At 46.2% G+C, this 21,668-nt stretch overlaps 1 protein-coding gene across 2 annotated transcripts in view; it reads right to left on the bottom strand.

Moving 5' to 3' along the window:
• LOC106581510 (syntaxin-1A) overlaps nt 1-21,668 on the bottom strand; it is a 237,638-nt gene that overhangs the window by 64,143 nt on the left and 151,827 nt on the right. For both annotated transcript variants that reach the window (XM_045704086.2, XM_045704085.2), the window contains exons 5-6: nt 14,732-14,805; nt 13,483-13,591 (exon numbers count right to left, since the gene is read on the bottom strand). In XM_045704086.2, the coding sequence (XP_045560042.1) occupies nt 13,483-13,591; nt 14,732-14,805 (183 nt within the window). The remainder of the gene's footprint in view (nt 1-13,482; nt 13,592-14,731; nt 14,806-21,668) is intronic.

Raw genomic sequence — 21,668 nt, 5'->3', positions numbered from 1 at the left:
TGGGTTGCTGTGTTTTTGGTTGAATAGGTTTCTCAATTTCTTTCTAGTCCCTTCTTTCCCTCTCTCCCTCCTCTTTCTCCTCTCCTCCTGTGCTCCCTGTCTGTAGATTAATTAAGGAGCAGTGAGAGGCTCACAGTTATATATCTCTCCCAGATGCTGCCACTCCCTCTCCACCTCCCTCTCCACCTCAGTCTCCATTCAGTCTCCACATCCCTCTCTATTCAGTCTCCACCTCAGTCTCCACCTGTCTCCACCTCAGTCTCCACCTGTCTCCACCTCAGTCTCCACCTGTCTCCACCTCAGTCTCCACCTCCCTCTCCACCTTAGTCTCCACCTCCCTCTCCATCTATACCTTAGTCGCCAGCTCCTCTCCACATCCCTTTATACCTGCCTCCACCTCCGTCTCCACCTCCGTCTCCACATCCCTCTATGCCTGCCTCCACCTCCCTCTCCACCTCCCTCTCCACATCCCTCTATGCCTGCCTCCACCTCCCTCTCCACCTCCCTCTCCACCTCCCTCTCCACATCCCTCTATACCTGCCTCCACCTCCCTCTCCACCTCCCTCTCCACATCCCTCTATACCTGTCTCCACCTCCCTCTCCACCTCCCTCTCCACCTCCGTCTCCACCTCCCTCTCCACCTCCCTCTCCACATCCCTCTCCACCTCCCTCTCCACATCCCTCTATACCTGCCTCCACCTCCCTCTACACCTCCCTCTCCACCTCCGTCACCAGCTCCCTCTCCACATCCCTCTATACCTGCCTCCACCTCCCTCTCCACATCCCTCTATACCTGTCTCCACCTCCCTCTCCACATCCCTCTATACCTGTCTCCACCTCCCTCTCCGTCACCACCTTCGTCACCACCTCCGTCACCACCACCGTCACCACCTCTGTTTCTGTGGTGATCGCTCATACTTCAGGATCTGCACCTTTAAAGGGCAATCTGCATTTCACCCTACCACTGTATTGGTGAAAGGATGAGGAATGGGGCTGCATTAATAGTCAGCGCTATAGATGGAAGGACTGACCATTCCATGACATCAACATATAGTTGTAACCACGGTTTCAGGCTGTGTTTGTTTACAATAAAAAAATATATATTTTACCTTTATTTAACTAGGCAAGTCAGTTAAGAACTAATTCTTATTTTCAATGACGGCCTAGGAACAGTACTTGCCAACATTGCTTATACAAGCTTGTATTTTGGGTTGTGATGGGGTATGCCAGTTGAACTAAGCTTGTGAAGAGAAGTTATATTCTTCAAGAATCAATGGGTATTTATCATGAATTTAAAAGTAAAAAAATGAAAAAAGGATGTACCAACTGCTGATTGCCCCTTTAATCACCTGTCTCTCCTGGACCAGGATTCATTAGACCATTCTCAGAACTGGGACAGGAGGAGAGGCTGGATCTAATGTGTGTGTGTGTGTGTGTGTGTGTGTGTGTGTGTGTGTGTGTGTGTGTGTGTGTGTGTGTGTGTGTGTGTGTGTGTGTGTGTGTGTGTGTGTGTGTGTGTGTGTGTGTGTGTGTGTGTGTGTGTGTGTGTGTGTGTGTGTGTGTGTGGGGGGGGGGGGGGGGGGGGGGGGGGGGGGCCTCCCAGGCAGTGGCTGTGATGGTGAGTAATAGTGGTCGTGGGGTCAGGGCCCATGATTACCTTCCTGGTCAGAATACTGATGCAGCTGCCCTCTGATAGTGTGTGTGTGCGCGTCACGGGACAATCACTGAAATGAGGAGAGGGAGAGAGGACAGATAGAGCAGGAGATGACGCCAGTCTCGCAGCCCTCCAAATGTATCCTCATAACATTCATCTCCCTCCAAATGTATCCCTCATAACATTCATCTCTCGCAACTTGGGTTTCACAAGATGCAATTGCCTCTCTCTCTCTCTCTCTCTCCTCCACCCCTCCATCTCTCTCTCTTTCACGCTCTCCTCCATCTCTCTGTTTCTCTCTCTCTCTCTCTGTTTCTCTCTCTCTCTCTCTCTCTCCTCCATCTCTCTGTTCATCTCTCTGTTCATCTCTCTGTTTCTCCCTCTCTCTCTCTCTCTCTCCTCCACCCCTCCATCTCTCTCTCTTTCACGCTCTCCTCCATCTCTCTCTCTCTCTCTCTCTCTCTCTCTCTCTCTCCCCATCGCTCTGTTTATCTCTCTCCTCCATCTCTCTGTTTCTCACTCTCTCTCTCTCTCTCTCTCTCTCTCTCTCTCTCTCTCTCTCTCTCTCCTCCATCGCTCTGTTTATCTCTCTCCTCCATCTCTCTGTTTCTCTCTCTCTCCTCCATCTCTCTGTTTCTCTCTCTCCATTTTGGTTGATTACTGAATGTACTAAAATCACATTTACCAAGGCTAAATTTAAACCTTATTGGTGAGGTCACTTTTGCTGAAAACAACCCAAACCTTATAACAGACCATAGCATGGAAGAGGCAGGCACAATAGACTGACTGGTGGGTAGTCAAAGAGAAGGTACATTATCTTACACGCACACATACAATATCATCCTTTGTTGACCCTGTGATAGGCGCTGAAGGAGGCTCTGGCAGGTTTCCATGGCGACCATAACACAGACAAACCCGACATGAGTCTGGGAAGTCCCCAAACAGCTGACTGATATCATGATATATTATATATAAAATAACTTTTTATATGACTGATATCATTCAAAAAGACCCAACAAAAAGGTTCAACCTGTTAACAGAAAGCATACTACAGCAATAGTATCTGTGTGTACGGTGTTGAGTGTGACATCATACGCTCATTACCCATGTAAATTCATGCGCGTGTAGGATATTAGACATCTTAAATCGATGGTAAGATGGAATGTTTCAACAAACAGCATCACTCTCGGTGTCGAGCCACACGTGAAAGTGGAGCGCACAAGTCCTAATGAATATGTATATGCAATATGCATTCAGATGGATGCGTGCACCTTGGCCTAGTGCGAAGGGATCTACATTACTAAAGCCCCATTAAGTCAGCACACAGCCCTGAGGAAGCACAGTAGATTTATTCATCTCCTGGGACTCCTGTTGCTGTTATATTAACTTAAGTTGCCTAGACCTGAACCCATGTGTCTTCATATACAGTACCAGTCAAAAGTTTGGACACACCTATTCATTGAAGTTATTATATATATATTTTTACTGTTTTCTACATTGTAGAATATTAGTGAAGACATCAAAACTATTAAATAACACATATGGAATCATGTAGTAACCAAAAAAGTGTTAAACAAATCAAAATATATTTTAGATTATAGATTCTTCAAATAGCCACCCTTTGCCTTGATGACAGATTTGCACACTCTTGGCATTCTCTCAACCAGCTTCACCTGGAATGCCTTTCCAACAGTCTTGAAGGAGTACCCACATATGCTGAGCTCTTGTCGGCTGCTTTTCCTTCACTCTGTAGTTCAACTCATCCCAAACCATCTCAATTGGGTTGAGGTCAGGTGATTGTGGAAGCCAGGTCATCTGATGCAGCACTCCATCACTCTCCTTCTTGGTCAAATAGCCCTTACACAGCCTGGAGGTATTTTGGGTCATTGTCCTGTTGAAAAACAAATGATAGTCCTACTAAGCGCAAATCAGATGGGATGGCATATAGCTGCAGAATGCTGTGGTAGCCATGCTTGTTATGTGTGCCTTGAATTCTAAATACATCACAGAGAGTGTCACCAGCAAAGCACCCCCACACCTCTTCCTTCATGCTTCACGGTGGGAACTACACATGCGGATATCATCCGTTCACCTACTCTGTGTCTCACAAAGACATGGCGGTTTGAACCAAAAATCTACAATTTGGACTCATCAGACCAAAGGACAGATTTCCACCAGTCTAATGTTCATTGCTTGTGTTTCTTGGCCCAAGCAAGTCTCTTCTTATTATTGGTGTCCTTTAGTAATGATTTCTTTGCAGCAATTCGACCATGAAGGCCTGATTCACACAGTCTCTTCTGAATAGTTGAGGTTGAGATGTGTCTGTCACTTGAACTCTGTGAAGCATTTATTTGGGTTACAATTTCTGAATTTCTAATGAACTTATCCTCTGCAGCAGAGGTAACTCTGGGTCTTCCTTTCCTGTGGCGGTCCTCATGACAGACAGTTTCATCATAGCGCTTGATGGTTTTTGCGACTGTACTTGAAGACCACCACAGGAACTTGAAAGTTCTTGACATTTTCCAGATTGACTGACCTTCATGTCTTAAAGTAATGATGGACTGTAATTTCTCTTCGCTTATTTGAGCTGTTCTTGCCATAATATGGACTTGGTCTTTTGCCAAATAGGGCTGTCTTCTGTATACCACCCCTACCTTGTCACAACACAACTGATTGGCTCAAACACATTAAGAAGGAAATAAATTCCACAAATTAACTTTTAACAAGGCACACCTGTTAATTGAAATGCATTCCAGGGGACTACCTCATGAAGCTGCTTGAGAGAATGCCAAGAGTGTGCAAAGCTGTCATCAAGGCAAAGGGTGGCTACTTTGAAGAATCTAAAATCTAAAATATATTTTGATTTGTTTAACAATTTTTTGGTTACTACATGATTCCAAATGTGTTATTTCATAGTTTTGATGTCTTCACTATTACTATACAATGTAGAAAACAGTAAAAATAAAGAAAAACTTTTGACTGGTAGTGTACATCAGCCCTCTTTTGTCTTGAGATATCTGTTAATTAAAATAGTTTAATCATGTTTCCTTGTGTACTCTAGCCTGTAGGAATGCAACCTTAAAGATGGAATGTCGTCAGAATGGCAGGGGTCTACAAAACATCTGAGAGAGGATCAAAAGAACAGGGGAAAGGAGATGGTGCATTAGTTCTGATTGTACATCTCATTCTGTATTCTAAACTCATCTCTAACAAGCTGCAAGAGAATGAGATCCTTGAAGTAGGCTAATTTGCTGATGACACTGTCCTTTGTCCCCATGATGGCTGAATACACAGACAGGCCAGCTGAACAGGACTAGTGATTTATAACAACTTGAGTGTGGAATACAGCACCTTCAGAAAGTATTCATACCGCTTTACTTTATTTGATTTTTATTTAACCTTTAATTTACTAGGCAAGTCAGTTAAAGAACAAATTCTTATTTACAGTGACGGCCTAGGAACAGTGGGTTAACTGCCTTGTTCAGGGGCAGAAAGACAGATTTCTACCTTGTCAGCTCGGGGATTCGATCCAGCAACCTTTCGGTTACTGGCCCAACACTCTAACCACTAGGCTACCTGCCGACTTATTCCACACACTGTTGTGTTACAGCCTGAATTCAAAATCAATGATTTGTTTCTCATCCATCTACACATAATACCAATGACAGTGAAAACATGTTTTTTGAAATTTTTTGAAATTAATTGAAAATGAAATACGGAAATATTTAATTTACATAACTGTTCACACCCCTGAGTCAATACATGTTAGAATCACCTTTGGCAGCGATTACAGCTGTGAGTCTTTCTGGGTAAGTCTCTAAGAGCTTTGCACACCTGGATTGTACAATATTTGCAATGATTATTTTGTATTATTCTTCAAGCTCTGTCAAGTTGGTTGTTGATCATTGCTAGACAGCCAAGTCTTGCCATAGATTTTCAAGCCGATTTAAATCAAAACTAAATAAGCCACTCAGGAATATTCAATGTGGTCTTGGTAAGCAACTCTAGTGTATATTTGGCCTTGTGTTTTAGGTTATTGACCTGCTGAAAGGTACATTTGTCTCTCAGTGTCTGTAGGAAACCACACTGAACCAGGTTTTCCTTTAGGATTTTGCCTGGGCTTAGCTCTATTCCGTTTCTTCGATGACAAGCATACCCATAACATGATGCAGCCACCACCATGCTTGAAAATATGAATATGGTATTCTGTGATGTGCTGTGTTGGATTTGCCCCAAACATAACAATTTGCATTCAGGACATAAAGTTAATTTCTTTGCCACAGTTTTTTGCAGTTTTACTTTAGTGCCTTATTGCAAACAGGATGCATGTTTTGGAATATTTGTATACTGTACAGGCTTCCTTCTTTTCACGCTGTCAATTAGGTTAGTATTGTGAAGTAGCTACAATGTTGTTGATCCATCCTCAGTTTTCTTCTATCACAGCCATTAAACTGTATAACTGTTTTAAAGTCACCATTGGCCTCATGGTGAAATCCCTGAGTGGTTTCCTTCCTCTCCGGCAACTGAGTTAGGAAGGATGCCTGTATCTTTGTAGTGACTGGGTCTATTGATACACCATCCAAAGTGTAATTAATAACTTCCCAATGCTCAAAGGGATATTCAATATCCAAACGGTTTGACCAACAAAACTACTATGACAACTCTATGGAACATGACGGTGGTCTCCGTTTTGCTCTGCAACCCCCACAAGTGTCAGGGGACTCGTCTGAAGTTGGTACCGTTGTGCTGTAGTGTCCGACCGTTTAGGTTACAAACTGACCACACTGTCAAAACGGGAGATTCTCACGAACACGTCTGAAGGTAACCGGTACCCAGTTTTAAAAACTAATTGGAAGTATGAAGGTACGGTAGAGTTTTGCGTACCGCATAAAATGGGTTAAATATGTGTAAAAATATATATTTCCTGAGCTTTCTAACAGTATACAGTGCATCTGGAAAGTATTCAGACCCCTTGACTTTTTCCACATTTTGTTACGTTACAGCCTTATTATAAAATGTATTAAATCATTTTTTTCCCCCTCATCAATCTACACACAATAACCCATAATGACAAAGCAAAAACTGATTTTTAGACATTTATAAAAAATAAAAAACAGACATTTTACCTTTACATAAGTATTCAGACCCTTTACTCAGTACCTTGTTGAAGCACCTTTGGCAGCGATTACAGCCTTCTTGGGTATGAAGCTACAAGCTTGGCACAGCTGTATTTTGGGAGTTTCTCCCTTTCTTTTCTTCAGATCCTCTCAACCTCTGTCAGTTTGGATGGGGAGCATTGCTGCACAGCTATTTTCAGGTCTCTCCAGAGATGTTCGATTGAGTTCAAGTCCGGGTTCTGGCTGAGCCACTCAAGGACATTCAGAGACTTGTCTTGAAGCCACTCCTGAAGCGCCTAAAAATCGTCTGTCCTCGGTTGCAACACTCACTACCAAGTTCCAAACTGCCTCTGGAAGCAGCGTCAGCACAATAACTGTTCGATGGGAGCTTCATGAACTGGGTTTCCATGGCCGAGCAGCCGCACACAAGCGTAAGATCACCATGCGCAATGCCAAGCGTCGGCTGGAGTGGTGTCAAGCTCACCGCCATTGGACTCTGGAGCAGTGGAAACACGTTCTCTGGAGTGATGAATCATGCTTCTCCATCTGGCGGTTTGATGGATACCAGGAGAACGCTACCTTTGCATAGTGCCAACTGTAAAGTTTGGTGGAAGAAGAATAATGGTCTGGTGCTGTTTTTCATGGTTCGGGCTAGTCCCCTAAGTTCCAGTGAAGGGAAATCTTAACGCTCCAGCATAGAATAACATTCTAGACGATTCTGTGCTTTCATGTTTGTAGAAACAGTTTGGAGAAGGGTCTTTCCTGTTTCAACATGACAATGCCCCCGTGCACAAAGCGAGGTCCATACAGAAATGGTTTGTTGAGATGAGTGTGGAAGAACTTGACTGGCCTGCACAGAGCCCTGACTTCAACCCCATCTAACACCTTTGGGATGAATTAGAACGTCCCTGCAGCAATGTTCCAACATCTAGTGGAAAGCCTTCCCAGAAGACTGGAGGCTGTTATAGCAGCAAAGGGGGGACCAACTCCATATTAATGCCCATGATAGAGTAGAGCTCAATAGGTCATATTAGAGCAGAGGTCAATAGGTCATAATAGAGCAGACCTCAATAGGTCATAATAGAGCAGACCTCAATAGGTGATAATAGAGCAGACCTCAATAGGTCATAATAGAGCAGACCTCAATAGGTTATAATAGAGCAGACCTCAATAGGTTATAATAGAGCAGACCTCAATAGGTCATATTAGAGCAGAGGTCAATAGGTCATAATAGAGCAGACCTCAATAGGTCATAATAGAGCAGACCTCAATAGGTCATAATAGAGCAGACCTCAATAGGTCATAGTAGAATAGACCTCAATAGGTCTGGAGAGGGCTAACAAGAGAGAATTCTCCATCATGTTTTGTCTTAACGCCTACATCATCCTCTCTATCACTCTCTCTGTTTCTCCCCATTACTCTGTCCCTACACCTCTCTCAATATATCACTCTGTCCCTCTCTCTCTCTCCATTACTCTGTTCCTACCTCTCTCTAAGTATCACTCTGTCTCTCTCTCTCTCTCTCTCTCTCCATTACTCTGTTCCTACCTCTCTCTAAGTATCCCTCTGTCCCTACCTCTCACCCTCTCTCTCCATGTCTTTCTTTCTAATCCCCTGCCTGCTGTTTCTTGATATCAGGCAGGCCCACCTGTGACTACAGCAGCTGACAAGTGGGTTGGAGGTGACTCTGTTACAGTTAACAGGTACACCTGTGTGTGTGTGTGTGTGTGTGTCTATTGCCATGCCAACCTGGGGAAACTGGTACTGTAGAGCATATAACCCCAGGCTGGCAGTGGCCCTGACAATGCCTGTTACAGAAACAGAGACAGGATATTATACCTGACAAATCAGACATGAGCTGTGTTCAAATACTCATATTAACTGTACTATTTGTGACCTGAATTGAGTATATAGTATGCTTATTGGTCATAGTATGGATATAGTTAGTATGCAAAAAAGTTGCAGGATGTTGTACTAAATTCGCCAAAATATGAAATATATACGCAGAGGACACTATTTTCGTACTTTAGGGCCCATAATGCAATTCTTCAGGAAATGAGTGGCTCACATCGTTTTCAGATTTGAAGAAAATGGCGGAAAATATGCAGCTGAAGCACAACGGTACAAATTCATTGCTTTAACTAATGATGAAAAATGTTAAGAAAATGTTGAGCAATGTAATAAAGTAATGGCTGCTCAAATAAGTTACCTTACATGTTATGTTGGCTGACAATTTGTTAGCTACGCTGTCTGTAACGTTCGTCGCCTGGTGACGAGGAAGCGGACCAAAACGCAGCTGGGAGCGAACACATGTTTATTCAACACACTGGAATTAAACATGTACACAAAAATCAAGAAAAAAGCAGATACGTTACGTGCTCAAACAAAGAGACAACACCCCACAAACAGCGTGGGGAAAACAGCAACTTAAATGTGATCCCAATCAGAGACAATTAGCGACAGCTGTCTCTGATTGGGAATCGACAGAACCCAACATAGAAATAAACCCACCTAGAGCCTACACAAGGCTAAAACGTAAACCAAACACAAACCAATGAAAAATACCTAACATGACACACCCTGACCCAATATACCCGAGTTCACCTGGTCAGGGCGTGACAGAACCCCCCCCCCAACGGTGCGTACTCCCAGCGCACCAAACTTAAGTCTATTAGGGGGGGGGACCCGGGTGGGCGCCTCACCCTCGGTGGAGGCTCTGGCCCCGGGCGTGTTCTCTCCCCCGCCTTCACCTTAACCCTACCCCTCTGGCCCGGACTGGACCACTGTGGAGCGGCATGCTCAGGCTCCGGAGCGGAGCCGTCGACCGGAACAGGATTGGGGACATGCACCACTAACCTGGTGCGGGGAGCAGGGACGGGCCGGACAGGACTGGGGACACGCACCACTGACTTGGTGCGGGGAGCAGGGACGGGCCGGACAGGACTGGGGACACGCACCACTGACTTGGTGCGGGGAGCAGGAACGGGCCGGGCCGGACTGGGGACATGCACCACCAACCTGGTGTGGGGAACAGGGACGGGCCGGACAGGACTGGGGACACGCACCACTAACCTGGTGCGGGGAGCAGGGACGGGCCGGACAGGACTGGGGACACGCACCACTGACTTGGTGCGGGGAGCAGGGACGGGCCGGACAGGACTGGGGACACGCACCACTGACTTGGTGCGGGGAGCAGGAACGGGCCGGGCCGGACTGGGGACACGCACCACCAACCTGGTGTGGGGAACAGGGACGGGCCGGACAGGACTGGGGACACGCACCACTAACCTGGTGCGGGGAGCAGGGACGGGCCGGACAGGACTGGGGACACGCACCACTGACTTGGTGCGGGGAGCAGGGACGGGCCGGACAGGACTGGGGACACGCACCACCAACCTGGTGCGGGGAGCAGGGACGGGCCAGACAGGACTGTGAACACGTACTGGTGACCTGAAGCGTGGAGCCGGTTTAGCCACTCGTCCTGGCTGGATGCCCATCCTAGCACGGCATGTGCTGGGCATGTCCACCGGACGCACCGGGCTGTGCGGGCGCACTGGCGACACAGCGTGCAACTCCGCATACCATGGCTTGGTGCGGGGAGCAGGGACGGGCCGGACAGGACTGGGGACACGCACCACTGACTTGGTGCGGGGAGCAGGGACGGGCCGGACAGGACTGTGGACACGCACCACTAGCCTGGTGCGGGAAGCAGGGACGGGCCAGACAGGACTGTGGACACGCACTGGTGACCTGAACCGTGGAGCCGGTTTAGCAACTCGTCCTGGCTGGATGCCCATCCTAGCACGGCATGTGCTGGGCATGTCCACCGGATGCACCGGGCTGTGCGGGCGCACTGGCGACACAGCGCGCAACTCCGCATACCATGGCTTGGTGCGGGGAGCAGGGACGGGCCGGGCAGGACTGTGGACACGCACTGGTGACCTGAAGCGTGGAGCCGGTTTAGCCACTCGTCCTGGCTGGATGCCCATCCTAGCACGGCATGTGCTGGGCATGTCCACCGGACGCACCGGGCTGTGCGGGCGCACTGGCGACACAGCGCGCAACTCCGCATACCATGGTTCCTCCTCCAGATCTTCCCTCTGCAGGTCCTCAATCAACTGCCTCATCATCTTCGTCTCTTCCTCCGCCGTCATCCCCCACGAGAGCAGTGGTCTGGGCTCTTCCTCTGCCCTTCCGGACCACCCCATTAGCCCCCCCAAAAAAAATTCTTGGGGGTGTTTTCCGGGCCTCCTCGACCGCCGCCTGCGACTCCGTCTACCGGCTGGCTTTAACTCCTCGACCTGGGAATCCTTCCGCCAGGGTCCTTTCCCCGACATTATCTCCTCCCAGGTCCAGAACTCCTTCCCCTCGCGAGCCCATCTCTCGCGCTCCTTTTCCTCCCGCTGCTTGGTCCTGGTTCGGTGGGGTGTTCTGTAACGTTCGTCGCCTGGTGACGAGGAAGCGGACCAAAACGCAGCTGGGAGCGAACACATGTTTATTCAACACACTGGAATTAAACATGTACACAAAAATCAAGAAAAAAGCAGATACGTTACGTGCTCAAACAAAGAGACAACACCCCACAAACAGCGTGGGGAAAACAGCAACTTAAATGTGATCCCAATCAGAGACAATTAGCGACAGCTGTCTCTGATTGGGAATCGACAGAACCCAACATAGAAATAAACCCACCTAGAGCCTACACAAGGCTAAAACGTAAACCAAACACAAACCAATGAAAAATACCTAACATGACACACCCTGACCCAATATACACGAGTTCATCTGTCCTTACGAACCACATAGCATATCATTACAGCAGTATGTTGTTATGCTAACTTAGCTACCTAACGTTAGTTGGCTACTTATACATCAAACTTGCCAGTATATTAACTATCTGCTATCTAACTAACTACCCAACGTTTATTGACTTGATTATCCCCGTCATTGTGCTTTCTCAACAGTCGTTGTGCTTTCTCAACAGACATTAGGGTGCTTTCATAAATTTGATCTAGCTATCTACTCTGATTTCAGAGCACTCTCGTCTGAGTGTACCAGAGCGCAGAATAATGAATTTACGAGCGCTCAACACCCATTGAATATTGCCGGTGTCAGTAAACATCAGAAAAAAAAGTGTAATTAAATTGTTACCAGCAGCACAGTTACAGTCACCAACACTCTGGATAACATGAAAACTGCCTAACCAGCTCTGCTAGGGTGAGTAAAATGGTCAGAGTGGGCTCATTTGTGTCTGGAAGTAGCTAGCAAGGGTGCTTGACTGCAGTTGTAAGGTCAGAACGCTCAAAATCAACCGTACTCCTCGGCCGGAGCGTCCAGTGTGCGCTCTGAGAGCGAAACGCTCTGAATTTACAAACGGACAATCTGACAACGCTCTGAATTTACAAACGGACAATCTGACAACGCTCTGAATTTACAAACGGACAATCTGACAACGCTCTGAATTTACAAACGGACAATCTGACAACGCTCTGAATTTACAAGCGCACTCTGGCACTCCAGATCGAATTTAAGAACACACCCAAAGTTGTAAAATATCTAACTAGTCATTTGTTATGCTAACTAGCTAGCAAGAGGTTGCATAGCAACAGCATCAACTTCCGGGTAGACAGGCGAAGCTCTAGTACGCTCAACTGAAATGAAACTGTTAGTTTACAGTATACTAAAATGAACTAATAGTATATAGTATATATTCATTAAGTATGTAGTATACAGTATGTTAGTATGGGTATTCATTAAGTATGTAGTATACAGTATGTTAGTATGGATGCTCATTAAGTATGTAGTATACAGTATGTTAGTATGGATGCCCATTAAGTATGTAGTATACAGTATGTAAGTATGGGTATTCATTAAGTACACACACACACACACACACACACACACACACACACACACACACACACACACACACACACACACACACACACACACACACACACACACACACACACACACACACACATCTGTGTAGAAATAGATAGCAGTCATCCCATTACACACAGAAAGCTTCCCTAAAGCACAATTGAACTGTTGGACCCTCAGGTGGTGATGTGAAGATGGGACTGAAGCAGCCAAAGGCTCAGCTGATTGACTTGCTGGTTACATGGTATGGAGTTCACATAGACTGTGTGTGTGTGTGTGTGTGTGTGTGATAGTGTATGTGTGTGTGAGCATGTGTGTGATAGTGTGTGTGTGTGTGTGTGTGTGAGCATGTGTGTGATTGTGTGTGTGTGTGTGTGTGTGTGTGAGTATGTGTGTGTGTGAGTATGTGTGTGTGTGAGTATGTGTGTGTGTGAGCATGTGTGTGATATTGTGTGTGTGTGTGAGCATGTGTGTGATAGTGTGTGTGTGTGTGTGTGTGAGCATGTGTGTGATAGTGTGTGTGTGTGTGTGTGTGATAATGTGTGTGTGATAATGTGTGTGTGTGTGTGTGTGTGTGATAGTGTGTGTGTGCGTGTGATAGTGTGTGTGTGTGATAGTGTGTGTGTGTGTGTGTGTGTGTGTGTGTGTGTGTGTGTGTGTGTGTGTGTGTGTGTGTGTGTGTGTGTGTGTGTGTGTGTGTGTGTGTGTGTGTGTGTGTGTGTGTGTGTGATTGTGTGTGTGTGTGTGAGACTCTACTCACTGATCTCCAGCTGAGGTGCATCTTTTAGTGGACAATAGAGTGGTGTTGAACTGAATCCATGTACTCACTGATCTCCAGCTGTCTCTGGATGCGTCCCTTGCAGCGCTCTCTGTAGTCTGACTGGGTGGCGTTGTACTCTGACATCACCTCCACAAACTTACGGGACAGCGTGGAGTGCTATGGGAGACAGGGGAGAGACAGGGGGACAGGAGAGAGGGAGAAACAGGGGGACAGGAGAGACGGGGAGACAGGGGAGAGACGGGGGACAGGAGAGAGGGAGAGACAGGGGGACGGGAGAGACGGGGGACAGGAGAGAGGGGGAGACAGGGGAGAGACAGGGGGACAGGAGAGAGGGAGAAACAGGGGGACGGGAGAGATGGGGAGACAGGGGAGAGACGGGGGACAGGAGACAGGGAGAGACAGGGAGACAGGGGAGAGATGGGGGACAGGAGAGAGGGAGAGACAGGGGGACGGGAGAGACGGGGAGACAGGGGAGAGACGGGGGACAGGAGACAGGGAGAGACAGGGAAACAGGGGAGAGATGGGGGACAGGAGAGAGGGGAGAGATGGGGGACAGGAGAGACGGGGAGACAGGGGAGAGATGGGGGACAGGAGACAGGGGAGAGATGGGGGACAGGAGAGACGGGGAGACAGGGGAGAGATGGGGGACAGGAGAGACGGGGAGACAGGGGAGAGACGGGGGACAGGAGACAGGGAGAGACAGGGAGACGGGAGAGATGGGGGACAGGAGAGAGGGAGAAACAGGGGGACGGGAGAGACGGGGAGACAGGGGAGAGACGGGGGACAGGAGACAGAGAGAGACAGGGAGACAGGGAGAGACGGGGGACAGGAGAGAGGAAGAGAGAGGGATGGGAGAGACAGGGACAGGACTTGCACTATTTGCACATCATTACAACACTGTATATAGACATAATATGACATTTGATTATTTTGGAACTTCTGTGAGTGTAATGTTTACTGTTTACTTTTTATTGTTTATTTCACTTTTGCTTATTATCTACTTGCTTGGCTATGTTAACATATGCTTCCCATGTCAATAAAGCCCCTTGAATTGAATTGAATTGAGAGGGTGAGAGAGAGGGGTAGGCAGGGAGACAGGTCTGTTAAGGTCAATGACTCCTCTCTCCTGCCACCTCTCTCCTGCCACCTGTCAACTCTCTCCTCTCTCCTGCCTCCTCTCTCCTGCCTCCTCTCTCCTGCCTCCTCTCTCCTCTCTCCTCTCCCGCTCCCTCACTCATCCTTACATCTCTACCACTGCACTCTCTCCTCTTCTCACTTTCTCTCCTCCTGACTCACCTGTGTCTTGCGAATCCTCAGGTCAGCTGAAGACTTGTTCTGACTCTCCTCCTGCTCAATGGTCTGTTGGATACCTGCAGGAAGACAGAGGATACAGACCAGGAGACTTTGTGATTCCTTAGTAAAATGGGAGTTATGAAATCTGAAGACATGTCACTTAACCGATACATATTAAATCAATGATATCTACTGTTTCAAACAAGAACTTTCGCACTGCACAGGTCTGTCTTTTTAGTGAAATAAACTTGCCTGAATTCGACCCAATACCAACGGGGAAGTCTGCAGTGTTGAGAGCGGCTGTATGAAACCAATCTGTACGTCAAACAAAGCTCTTAACCGTGCCAGCCCGCTCTTCATTTGTATTCAGAACGAAACACCATAAAATCTGCTCAAAACTGTGTATCACGGACTGCAAGACCCAAATGCTGTAATGTAATCTCTCCATCCAACACCACCATATTACTGTAATGTCATCTCTCCATCCAACACCACCATATTACTGTAATGTCATCTCTCCATCCAACACCACCATATTACTGTAATGTCATCTCTCTATCCAACACCACCATATTACTGTAATGTCATCTCTCCATCCAACACCACCATATTACTGTAATGTCATCTCTCCATCCAACACCACCATATTACTGTAATGTCATCTCTCCATCCAACACCACCATATTACTGTAATGTCATCTCTCCATCCAACACCACCATATTACTGTAATGTCATCTCTCCATCCAACACCACCATATTACTGTAATGTCATCTCTCTATCCAACACCACCATATTACTGTAATGTCATCTCTCCATCCAACACCACCATATTACTGTAATGTCATCTCTCCATCCAACACCACCATATTACTGTAATGTCATCTCTCCATCCAACACCACCATACTACTGTAATGTCATCTCTCCATCCAACACCACCATATTACTGTAATGTCATCTCTCCATCCAACACTACCATATTACTGTAATGTCATCTCTCCATCCAACACCACCATACTACTGTAATGTCATCTCTCCATCCAACACCACCATATTACTGTAATGTCATCTCTCCATCCAACACCACCATATTACTGTAATGTCATCTCTCCATCCAACACCACCATATTACTGTAATGTCATCTCTCCATCCAACACCACCATATTACTGTAATGTCATCTCTCCATCCAACACCACCATATTACTGTAATGTCATCTCTCCTTCCAACACCACCATATTACTGTAATGTCATCTCTCCATCCAACACCACCATATTACTGTAATGTCATCTCTCCATCCAACACCACCATATTACTGTAATGTCATCTCTCCATCCAACACCACCATACTACTGTAATGTCATCTCTCCATCCAACACCACCATATTACTGTAATGTCATCTCTCCATCCAACACCACCATATTACTGTAATGTCATCTCTCTATCCAACACCACCATATTACTGTAATGTCATCTTTCCATCCAACACCACCATATTACTGTAATGTCATCTCTCTATCCAACACCACCATATTACTGTAATGTCATCACTCCATCCAACACCACCATATTACTGTAATGTCATCTCTCCATCCAACACCACCATATTACTGTAATGTCATCTCTCTATCCAACACCACCATATTACTGTAATGTCATCTCTCCATCCAACACCACCATATTACTGTAATGTCATCTCTCCATCCAACACCACCATATTACTGTAATGTCATCTCTCCATCCAACACCACCATATTACTGTAATGTCATCTCTCCAGCCAACACCACCATATTACTGTAATGTCATCTCTCCATCCAACACCACCATATTACTGTAATGTAATCTCTCTATCCAACACCACCATATTACTGTAATGTAATCTCTCCATCCAACACCACCATATTACTGTAATGTCATCTCTCCATCCAACACCACCATACTGTAATGTAATCTCTCCATCCAACACCACCATACTACTGTAATGTCATCTCTCCATCCAACACCACCATACTACTGTAATGTCATCTCTCCATCCAACACCACCATATTACTGTAATGTCATCTCTCCATCCAACACCACCATATTACTGTAATATCATCTCTCCATCCAACACCACCATATTACTGTAATGTCATCTCTCCATCCAACACCACCATACTACTGTAATGTCATCTCTCCATCCAACACCACCATATTACTGTAATGTCATCTCTCCATCCAACACCACCATATTACTGTAATGTCATCTCTACATCCAACACCACCATACTACTGTAATGTCATCTCTCCATCCAACACCACCATATTACTGTAATGTCATCTCTCCATCCAACACCACCATATTACTGTAATGTCATCTCTCCATCCAACACCACCATATTACTGTAATGTCATCTCTCCATCCAACACCACCATATTACTGTAATGTCATCTCTCCATCCAACACCACCATATTACTGTAATGTCATCTCTCCATCCAACACCACCATATTACTGTAATGTCATCTCTCTATCCAACACCACCATATTACACACTACTGTAATGTAAGTATGACCCGTACATGTGTGATTAGTCTAACAAGACCAGTCGCTGTGTGACTATCTGGTGACTACAGGGTGACTACTGTCCTCCTAGGGTCTACACTACAGGGGGACTACTGTCCTCCTAGGGTCTACACTACAGGGTAACTACTGTCCTCCTATGGTCTACACTACAGGGTGACTACTGTCCTCCTAGGCGTCTTCAACTGCCTTACTAACACCTACAACTGTTATAAGAGTAATATATTATAGAGGCAGGGCAGATGTTATATTATAGAGGCAGGGGAGATGTTATATTATAGAGGCAGGGGGAGATGTTATACTATAGAGGCAGGGAAGATGTTATACTATAGAGGAAGGGCAGATGTATTATAGAGGCAGGGCAGATGTTACATTATAGAGGCAGGGCAGATGTTACATTATAGAGGCAGGGCAGATGTTATATTATAGAGGCAGGGCAGATGTTATACTATAGAGGCAGGGGGAGATGTTGTATTATAGAGGCAGGGGGAGATGTTATACTATAGAGGCAGGGCAGATGTTGTATTATAGAGGCAGGGCAGATGTTATATTATAGAGGCAGGGGGAAATGTTGTATTATAGAGGCAGGGGAGATGTTATACTATAGAGGCAGGGCAGATGTTATACTATAGAGGCAGGGGAGATGTTGTATTATAGAGGCAGGGGCAGATGTTATACTATAGAGGCAGGGGAGATGTTATATTATAGAGGCAGGGCAGATGTTGTATTATAGAGGCAGGGGAGATGTTGTATTATAGAGGCAGGGGAGATGTTATATTATAGAGGCAGGGCAGATGTTATATTATAGAAGCAGGGCAGATGTTGTATTATAGAGGCAGGGGAGATGTTGTATTATAGAGGCAGGGGAGATGTTATATTATAGAGGCAGGGCAGATGTTATACTATAGAGGCAGGGGGAGATGTTATATTATAGAGGCAGGGCAGATGTATTATAGAGGCAGGGATGATGTTACATTATAGAGGCAGGGCAGATGTTGTATTATAGAGGCAGGGCAGATGTTGTATTATAGAGGCAGGGCAGATGTTATATTATAGGGGCAGGGCAGATGTATTATAGAGGCAGGGCTGATGTTACATTATAGAGGCAGGGGAGATGTTATATTATAGAGGCAGGGGAGATGTTATATTATAGAGGCAGGGCAGATGTTGTATTATAGAGGCAGGGGAGATGTTGTATTATAGAGGCAGGGGAGATGTTGTATTATAGAGGCAGGGCAGATGTTATATTATAGAGGCAGGGGAGATGTTGTATTATAGAGGCAGGGGAGATGTTATATTATAGAGGCAGGGGGAGATGTTGTATTATAGAGGCAGGGGAGATGTTATACTATATAGACAGGGGGAGATGTTATATTATAGAGGCAGGGGAGATGTTATACTATAGAGGCAGGGGGCGATGTTATACTATAGAGGCAGGGGGAGATGTTATACTATAGAGGCAGGGAAGATGTTATACTATAGAGGCAGGGAAGATGTTATACTATAGAGGCAGGGCAGATGTTATACTATAGAGGCAGGGAAGATGTTATACTATAGAGGCAGGGAAGATGTTATACTATAGAGGCATGGCAGATGTTATATTATAGAGGCAGGGGGAGATGTTATACTATAGAGGCAGGGGGAGATGTTATACTATAGAGGCAGGGGGAGATGTTATACTATAGAGGCAGGGAAGATGTTATACTATAGAGGCAGGGCAGATGTTATATTATAGAGGCAGGGGGAGATGTTATACTATTGAGGCAGGGGAGATGTTATACTATAGAGGCAGGGCAGATGTTATATTATAGAGGCAGGAGAGATGTTATACTATAGAGGCAGGGCAGATGTTATATTATAGAGGCAGGGCAGATGTTATACTATAGAGGCAGGGAAGATGTTATACTATAGAGGCAGGGAGATGTTATATTATAGAGGCAGGGGGAGATGTTATATTATAGAGGCAGGGGAGATGTTATACTATAGAGGCAGGGCAGATGTTATATTATAGAGGCAGGGGAGATGTTATATTATAGAGGCAGGGGAGATGTTATACTATAGAGGCAGGGCAGATGTTATATTATAGAGGCAGGGGGAGATGTTAGATGTTATTTAGCCTCCTAGCACCTTTGTGGAGAGGCAGAAAATATTGAATATACACAATCACCTAACACCCTCCATCAGAAGCCATAGTCTGACTGTAGATTGGGAGAGAGTCAGAGAGAGGGGAAGAGGGATTCTGAGACGGGGGGAGAGAAGAGGGAGAGAAGGGAGATTTTTAGAAATGATAAGGTGAAATAAAAAAAACATGAGCTGTCGCACACCCATAATAATTATTTTGTGTGGAGGTGCTGACTAACGGCGAATAAACTATAAACTTTCAAAATAAAGAAAGTCACACACTCCATATATAAACTCGCAGTAGTTTATTGGGTATTTACCAACGTTTCGGTGTCCCTGTGCATTCTTCAGGGTGAAATGATAAGGTGACATGATTATAGGTTTTACTGTCAGACGTTTTGGAGCTGACATCAGCTGTACACACATTCACACACACAGCTAAATGATAGTGGAGCGATGACGCATAATTACACTCGTATCAAACATCTCGGCGGTGCGATCAATAGACATCACACAAACTCAACCTGGCTGCTCAGACACTGTATGTAAATGTGTGTGTCACCAACTCTGGAGAGAGTGACAGTAATCGTCCGTGCCCACCAGAGAGAAGAATCCACCCGTGTAAATTGGGTTGTCTGTTACCTGCCAAGTTCTCTCTATTTCTCATGCGTTCGTTCATTCATTCTCTCGCTCTCTGTTTTTTCCCCCAAAACACCACTTTACATCAATTTGTAGAGCAGGCCCTCATGCCAAATTGAGTCGAAAGCTTTGCCTCTGTTTGTTTGTCAATTAGGGTGTGCAGGGTGAATACGTGGTCTGTCGTACTGTCTCTCTCTCTGTCTCTCTCTCTCTCTCTCTGTCTCATCTTTACACTGCTGTGTAATGAATCCCAGGTGGAGAAAAGCATTATTTAATGTCCATGTAAATCCTAATACCCATAGACTGAACTGAATGTCTGTTTATTAGGGTGGGGCCAGGTAGAATGTGCAGTATATTGGGGTAGGGCCAGGTAGAATGTGCAGTATATTGGGGTAGGGCCAGGTAGAATGTGCAGTATATTGGGGTAGGGCCAGGTAGAATCTGCAGTATATTGGGGTAGGGCCAGGTAGAATCTGCAGTATATTGGTGTAGGGCCAGGTAGAATGTGCAGTATATTGGGGTAGGGCCAGGTAGAATGTGCAGTATATTGGGGTAGGGCCAGGTAGAATGTGCAGTATATTGGGGTAGAGCCAGGTAGAATGTGCAGTATATTGGGGTAGGGCCAGGTAGAATGTGCAGTATATTGGGGTAGGGCCAGGTAGAATCTGCAGTATATTGGGGTAGGGCCAGGTAGAATGTGCAGTATATTGGGGTAGGGCCAGGTAGAATGTGCAGTATATTGGTGTAGGGCCAGGTAGAATGTGCAGTATATTGGGGTAGGGCCAGGTAGAATGTGCAGTATATTGGGGTAGGGCCAGGTAGAATGTGCAGTATATTGGGGTAGGGCCAGGTAGAATCTGCAGTATATTGGGGTAGGGCCAGGTAGAATCTGCAGTATATTGGGATGGGGCCAGGTAGAATGTGCAGTATATTGGGGTGGGGCCAGGTAGAATGTGCAGTATATTGGTGTAGGGCCAGGTAGAATGTGCAGTATATTGGTGTAGGGCCAGGTAGAATGTGCAGTATATTGGGATAGGGCCAGGTAGAATGTGCAGTATATTGGGGTAGGGCCAGGTAGAATCTGCAGTATATTGGGGTAGGGCCAGGTAGAATGTGCAGTATATTGGGGTAGGGCCAGGTAGAATGTGCAGTATATTGGGATGGGGCCAGGTAGAATCTGCAGTATATTGGGGTAGGGCCAGGTAGAATGTGCAGTATACTGGGGTGGGGCCAGGTAGAATCTGCAGTATATTGGGGTGGGGCCAGGTAGAATCTGCAGTATACTGGGGTGGGGCCAGGTAGAATCTGCAGTATATTGGGGTAGGGCCAGGTAGAATGTGCAGTATACTGGGGTGGGGCCAGGTAGAATGTGCAGTATATTGGGGTAGGGCCAGGTAGAATGTGCAGTATACTGGGGTGGGGCCAGGTAGAATGTGCAGTATACTGGGGTGGGGCCAGGTAGAATGTGCATTATACTGGGGTGGGGCCAGGTAGAATGTGCAGTATACTGGGGTGGGGCCAGGTAGAATGTGCAGTATATTGGGGTAGGGCCAGGTAGAATGTGCAGTATACTGGGGTGGGGCCAGGTAGAATGTGCAGTATATTGGGGTAGGG

The sequence above is a fragment of the Salmo salar genome, chromosome 20 (genome assembly GCF_965601325.2).
Source record: "Salmo salar chromosome 20, fSalSal1, whole genome shotgun sequence".
NCBI lineage: Eukaryota > Metazoa > Chordata > Actinopteri > Salmoniformes > Salmonidae > Salmo > Salmo salar.
Note: the sequence above shows the minus strand (reverse complement) of the source record. Positions and strands in the feature narration are given on the sequence as shown.